This window comes from Mustelus asterias, unplaced genomic scaffold (genome assembly GCF_964213995.1).
Source record: "Mustelus asterias unplaced genomic scaffold, sMusAst1.hap1.1 HAP1_SCAFFOLD_1698, whole genome shotgun sequence".
Taxonomy (NCBI): Eukaryota; Metazoa; Chordata; class Chondrichthyes; order Carcharhiniformes; family Triakidae; genus Mustelus; species Mustelus asterias.
The window spans coordinates 72,132-79,633 of NW_027591643.1; the positions used below are offsets into that span (position 1 = coordinate 72,132).

Genomic DNA, 7,502 nt, shown 5'->3' on the forward strand with positions numbered 1-7,502 from the left:
ACACGGTGAATTCTGTCTCTCTCAGACACACTGTGAATTCTGTCTCTCTCTCAGACACACGGTGAACTCTGTCTCTCTCTCAGGCACAAGGTGAATTTTCCCTCTCAGACACACGGTGAATTCTGTCTCTCTCTCAGACACACTGTGAATTCTGTCTCTCTCAGACACACGGTGAATTCTGTCTCTCAGACACATGGTGAATTCTGTCTCTCTCTCAGACACATGGTGAATTCTGTCTCTCAGACACACGGTGAATTCTGTCTCTCTCTCAGACACACTGTGAATTCTGTCTCTCTCTCAGACACATGGTGAATTCTGTCTCTCAGACACACTGTGAATTCTGTCTCTCTCTCAGACATACGGTGAATTCTCCCTCTCTCTCAGACACACGGTGAATTCTGTCTCTCTCTCAGACACACGGTGAATTCTGTCTCTCTCTCAGACACACGGTGAATTCTGTCTCTCTCTCAGACACACGGAGAATTCTGTCTCTCTCTCAGACGCACGGAGAATTCTGTCTCTCTCTCAGACACACGGTGAATTCTGTCTCTCTCAAACACACGGTGAATTCTGTCTCTCAGACACACGGTGAATTCTGTCTGTCTCTCAGACACACGGTGAATTCTCTCTCTCTCTCAGACACACGGTGAATTCTGTCTCTCTCTCAGACACGCGGTGAATTCTGTCTCTCAGACACACTGTGAATTCTGTCTCTCTCTCAGACACACGGTGAATTCTGTCTGTCTCTCTCAGACACACGGTGAATTCTGTCTCTCAGACACATGGTGAATTCTGTCTCTCTCTCAGACACACTGTGAATTCTGTCTGTCTCTCTCAGACACACGGTGAATTCTGTCTCTCAGACACATGGTGAATTCTGTCTCTCTCTCAGACACACGGTGAATTCTGTCTCTCTCAGACACACGGTGAATTCTGTCTCTCAGACACATGGTGAATTCTGTCTCTCTCTCAGACACATGGTGAATTCTGTCTCTCAGACACACGGTGAATTCTGTCTCTCTCTCAGACACACTGTGAATTCTGTCTCTCTCTCAGACACATGGTGAATTCTGTCTCTCAGACACACTGTGAATTCTGTCTCTCTCTCAGACACACGGTGAATTCTGTCTCTCTCTCAGACACACGGTGAATTCTTTCTCTCTCTCAGACACACGGTGAATTCTGTCTCTCTCTCAGACACACGGTGAATTCTGTCTCTCTCAGACACACTGTGAATTCTGTCTCTCTCAGACACACTGTGAATTCTGTCTCTCTCAGACACACGGTGAATTCTGTCTCTCTCAGACACACTGTGAATTCTGTCTCTCTCAGACACGCGGTGAATTCTGTCTCTCTCTCAGACACACGGTGAATTCTGTCTCTCTCAGATACACTGTGAATTCTGTCTCTCTCTCAGACATACGGTGAATTCTCCCTCTCTCTCAGACACACTGTGAATTCTGTCTCTCTCTCAGACACACGGTGAATTCTGTCTCTCTCTCAGACACACGGTGAATTTTCCCTCTCAGACACACGGTGAATTCTGTCTCTCTCAGACACACGGTGAATTCTGTCTCTCTCTCAGACACACGGTGAATTCTGTCTCTCTCAGACACACGGTGAATTCTGTCTCTCTCAGACACAAGGTGAATTCTGTCTCTCTCTCAGACACATGATGAATTCTGTCTCTCTCAGACACAAGGTGAATTCTGTCTCTCTCAGACACACGGTGAATTCTGTCTCTCTCTCAGACACACGGTGAATTCTGTCTCTCTCTCAGACACACGGTGAATTCTGTCTCTCTCAGACACACGGTGAATTCTGTCTCTCCCTCAGACACACGGTGAATTCTGTCTCTCTCTGCACGGTGAATTCTGTCTCTCTCTCTCAGACACACGGTGAATTCTGTCTCTCCCTCAGACACACGGTGATTTCTGTCTCTCTCTCAGACACACGGTGAATTCTCCCTCTCTCTCTCAGACTCACGGTGAATTCTGTCTCTCTCACTCTCTGACCTACTGAAGTACTGTACTCTGCACCCCCTTTTCCCCTTCTTCCCTGTGTACTCTATGAACGGTGTGTTTTATTTATACAGCATGCAAGAAGCAATATTGTTCGCTGCATCCTAATACATAAGAACATAAGAACATAAGAAATAGGAGCAGGAGTAGGCCATCTAGCCCCTCGAGCCTGCCCCGCCATTCAATAAGATCATGGCTGATCTGACGTGGATCAGTACCACTTACCCGCCTGATCCCCATAACCCTTAATTCCCTTACCGATCAGAAATCCATCCATCCGCGCTTTAAACATATTCAGCGAGGTAGCCTCCACCACCTCAGTGGGCAGAGAATTCCAGAGATTCACCACCCTCTGGGAGAAGAAGTTCCTCCTCAATTATGTCTTAAACCGACCCCCCTTTATTTTGAGGCTGTGTCCTCTAGTTTTAACTTCCTTACTAAGTGGAAAGAATCTCTCCGCCTCCACCCTATCCAGCCCCCGCATTATCTTATAAGTCTCCATAAGATCCCCCCTCATCCTTCTAAACTCCAACGAGTACAAACCCAATCTCCTCAGCCTCTCCTCATAATCCAAACCCCTCATCTCCGGTATCAACCTGGTGAACCTTCTCTGCACTCCCTCCAATGCCAATATATCCTTCCTCATATAAGGGGACCAATACTGCACACAGTATTCCAGCTGCGGCCTCACCAATGCCCTGTACAGGTGCATCAAGACATCCCTGCTTTTATATTCTATCCCCCTCGCGATATAGGCCAACATCCCATTTGCCTTCTTGATCACCTGTTGTACCTGCAGACTGGGCTTTTGCGTCTCATGCACAAGGACCCCCAGGTCCCTTTGCACGGTAGCATGTTTTAATTTGTTTCCATTGAGATAGTAATCCCATTTGTTATTATTTCCTCCAAAGTGTATAACCTCGCATTTATCAACGTTATACTCCATTTGCCATATCCTCGCCCACTCACTCAGCCTGTCCAAATCTCTCTGCAGATCTTCTCCGTCCTCCACACGATTCACTTTTCCACTTATTTTTGTGTCGTCTGCAAACCTCGTTACCCTACACTCCGTCCCCTCCTCCAGATCATCTATATAAATGGTAAACAGTTGCGGCCCGAGTACCGATCCCTGCGGCACGCCACTAGTTACCTTCCTCCAACCGGAAAAACACCCATTTATTCCGACTCTTTGCTTCCTGTCGGATAGCCAGTCCCCAATCCACTTTAACACACTACCCCCAACTCCGTGTGCCCTAATCTTCTTCAGCAGCCTTTTATGGGGCACCTTATCAAACGCCTTTTGGAAATCCAAAAACACCGCATCCACCGGTTCTCCTCCATCAACCGCCCTAGTCACATCTTCATAAAAATCCAACATGTTCGTCAAGCACGACTTTCCCCTCATGAATCCATGCTGCGTCTGATTGATCGAACCATTTCTATCCAGATGCCCTGCTATCTCCTCTTTAATAATGGATTCCAGCATTTTCCCTACTACAGACGTTAAGCTGACCGGCCTATAGTTACCCGCCTTTTGTCTCCTTCCTTTTTTAAACAGCGGCGTAACATTAGCCGTTTTCCAATCAACCGGCACTACCCCAGAATGCAACGAGTTTTGATAAATAATCACTAACGCATCCACTATTACCTCTGACATTTCTTTCAATACCCTGGGATGCATTCCATCCGGACCCGGGGACTTGTCCACCTTCAGTCCCATTAGTCTACCCAGCACTGCCTCTCTGGTAACATTAATTGTATTAAGTATTTCTCCTGCTGCCAACCCTCTGTCGTTAATATTTGGCAAACTATTTGTGTCCTCCACCGTGAAGACCGACACAAAAAACTTATTTAAACACTCAGCCATATCCTCATTTCCCACTATTAACTCCCCCCTCTCGTCCTCCAAGGGTCCAACATTCACTCTAGCCACTCTATTCCTTTTTATATATTTATAAAAACTTTTACTATCATTTTTTATATTAATTGCTAGCCTAGCTTCATAGTCTATCCTTCCTTTCTTTATCGCTTTCTTAGTCTCTCTTTGTTGTTTCTTAAATTTTTCCCAATCACTTGTTTCTCCACTATTTTTGGCCACTCTGTACGCAGCTGTTTTTATTTTAATACTCTCCTTTATTTCCTTCGTTATCCACGGCTGGTTCTCCCTTTTCTTACAATCCTTGTTTTTTGCTGGAATATATTTTTGTCGAGAACTGAAAAGGATCTCCTTAAAAATCCTCCACTGTTCCTCAGCTATCCTACCTGCCAGCCTGCTCTCCCAGTCTACCTTAGCCAATTCATCCCTCATCCTATCATATTTCCCTCTGTTCAAACAGAGGACACTGGTTTGGGACCAAACTTTCTCCTCTTCCATCTGAATCAGAAATTCGACCATATTGTGGTCACTAGACCCAAGAGGGTCCTTCACAATAAGATCCTTAATTCTACCTACCTCGTTACACAATACCAGATCCAAAATAGCTCGTTCCCTCGTCGGTTCCGTAACATGCTGTTCAAGGAAACGATCCCGACAGCATTCTAAGAACTCTTCCTCCATTCCACCCTTACCGACTTGAGTCTGCCAGTCAATGTGCATGTTGAAGTCCCCCATGATTATTGCCGTTCCGTTTTTACACGCATCCCTTATCTGCTTGTTTATAGCCCTCCCTACCTCAACATTATTATTTGGGGGCCTATATACCACACCTACTAGTGTCTTTCTCCCTCTACTATTCCTCATCTCTACCCATAATGATTCCACGTTTTGTTCCTCAGAGCCTATGTCATCCCTCAGTACTACCCTGATATTATCTCTTATTAATAGCGCGACCCCACCACCTTTTCCTTCCTGTCTTCTTCCTAAACGCCTGATACCCCTGGATATTCATCTCCCAGTCCTGGTCACCTTTCAGCCACGTTTCTGTAATGGCCACTAGATCGTACCCACTTGTGCTGATTTGCACCATCAACTCATTTACCTTGTTCCGAATGCTTCGTGCATTCAGGCAAAGTGTCCTTATTCCAGCTTTTATCTGGACCCGCTTTGATGAGTCGCGAACACCCTCTCCCTCTACTCCCTTATCTAAATTACCGCCTTCATTCACTTGCACCCTCTCCTCTACCATTAATTTTGTAATTCCCCTTACCCCTGCATCCTCCCCCCCCATCAATTAGTTCCTTGATCCTAGTCAACTCTTCTAGCTCCCCTCCCCCCAACCTATCTAGTTTAAATTCTCCCCAGTAGCCTTAGCCAACCTACCGGCCAGGATATTGGTCCCCCTGTGATTCAAGTTCCACCCGTTTTTTGTATACAGATCACCCCTGCCCCTAAAGAGGTCCCAATGGTCCAGGAACCTGAATCCCTGCCCCCTGCACCAGTCCCTCAGCCACACATTCATCTTCCACCTCACTCCATTCCTGCCCTCACCTTCCCGTGGCACAGGCAGTAATCCTGAGATTACTACCTTTGCTTTCCTCTTTCTCAGCTGTCTCCCTAATTCCCTGTACTCCCTTTTCACGACCCCTTCTCCCTTCCTACCCATATCAGCGGTACCAATATGTACCGCTACCTCAGGCTCCTCTCCCTCCCACCTCAGGATTTCCGGGACGCGACTAGCGACATCCTGGATCCCAGCCCCAGGGAGGCAGACCACCATGCGAGAATCCCACCTACCTCCGCAGAAACGCCTGTCTGTCCCCTTCACCATCGAGTCCCCGATTAATACCGCCTTCCTCCTCTTTTCCTTAGCCCTCTGAGTTACAGGGCTGGACTCCACTGCGGAGACACGGCCACTGCTGCTTCCCCCAGGCGGGCTGTCCCCCCCAGCAGTACTCAAGCAGGAGTACTTGTTGTGCAGGGGCAAATCCACCGGGGTGCTCTCAACCACCCTAGCCTTACCCTTCCTGGCTGTCACCCACTTGGCCTCCTCCCGTGGCCCTGGTGTGACCACCTGATGATAGCTCTTGTCTATCACCTCCTCATTCTCCCTCACCTGCCTAAGATCCTCGAGCTGCAGTTCCAGCTCCCTAACACGGGCCCTCAGGAACCGCAGCTCGACACACCCCTCACAGATGTGGATGTCCGGGAGGCCAGATGCCTCCAGGACCTCCCACATCCTACACTGGGAACAACACACTGGTTTCACACTCATACTGGACACTTTATGTCAAGTAAGACAGTGAAAAGTTAATAAGAGTGTAAGGAAACAAAAACTCACCCCTGCTCGTCCAAGCCCTGTGAGCCAAAGCCCTGACAGCTCACTCAACTTCCCACTCACTCTGCTGCCCACTACGATGCTGCCCGCTGTATACTTTGGTGCGCTTTTAAACCCTCCAAAAACTTCCCCAGGCCTCTCCTGGGCCTACTTCCGATTTTGAAAAAAACCTCCGATTTTAAACCCAAAATTAACTGAAAAAATAAATAATTAATTAAAGTCAGAAAACCCACTCTCTTACCCTCAGCCTGCTCCTGGGAACAGGAGCGGTGTGGGGAGTTAGCTGGTTAATGGTTACGGTGTGGGGAGTTAGCTGGTTGATGGTTACGGTGTGGGGAGTTAGCTGGTTAATGGTTACGGTGTGGGGAGTTAGCTGGTTAATGGTTACGGTGTGGGGAGTTAGCTGGTTGATGGTTACGGTGTGGGGAGTTAGCTGGTTGATGGTTACGGTGTGGGGAGTTAGCTGGTTGATGGTTACGGTGTGGGTAGTTAGCTGGTTAATGGTTACGGTGTGGGAGTTAGCTGGTTAATGGTTACGGTGTGGGGAGTTAGCTGGTTGATGGTTACGTTGTGGGGAGTTAGCTGGTTGATGGTTACGGTGTGGGGAGTTAGCTGGTTGATGGTTACGGTGTGGGGAGTTAGCTGGTTGATGGTTACGGTGTGGGGAGTTAGCTGGTTGATGGTTACGGTGTGGGGAGTTAGCTGGTTGATGGTTACGGTGTGGGGAGTTAGCTGGTTGATGGTTATGCTTTTGGGTGATGTGTAAATTGAGAGCTGCTCTAACACGAACCCTTCTCCCTAAGTCTGTGTTTTTTTCCTTCAGGAATCTGAATGAGACGTGTCAGGCTGACATCCGGAAGGAGTGCCTCAAACTGTGGGGGGTGATTATCTTTGAATTACCCTCCTCTACCAGCCCAATCTCCCCATCTCCGCACTCTCACCATTATTTCCTCTCCACCCCATCCACCTCCTCTCCCTTCCCCCTCCCCCTCCCCTTCCCTCTCCCCCTCCCCCTCCCCCCTTCCCTCTCCCCTTCCCCTCCCCCCCCTCCCCCCTTCCTCCTCCCCCTTCCCCTCCCCCTCCCCCTTCCCCCTCCCCCCTCCCCCCTTCCCTTCCCCCTCCCCTTCCCCCTCCCCCCTCCCCCTCCCCCTTCCCTCTCCCCCTTCCCTCTCCCCCTTCCCTCTCCCCCTTCCCTCTCCCCTCTTCCCTCTCCCCTTTCCCCCCTCCCTCCTTCCCTCTCCCCCTTCCCCCCTCCCTCCTTCCCTCT

At 48.9% G+C, this 7,502-nt stretch overlaps 1 protein-coding gene across 1 annotated transcript in view; it reads left to right on the forward strand.

Moving 5' to 3' along the window:
* The window catches only part of LOC144488598 (cap-specific mRNA (nucleoside-2'-O-)-methyltransferase 1-like), a gene marked incomplete at its 3' end in the record, with an annotated part of 72,125 nt that extends 65,009 nt beyond the window's left edge, over window positions 1-7,116 (forward strand). Inside the window, exon 9 of the mRNA XM_078206658.1 lies at window positions 7,059-7,116. Coding sequence (XP_078062784.1) covers window positions 7,059-7,116 — 58 coding nt within the window. The remainder of the gene's footprint in view (window positions 1-7,058) is intronic.
* Between the last annotated feature and the right edge of the window lie 386 nt (window positions 7,117-7,502).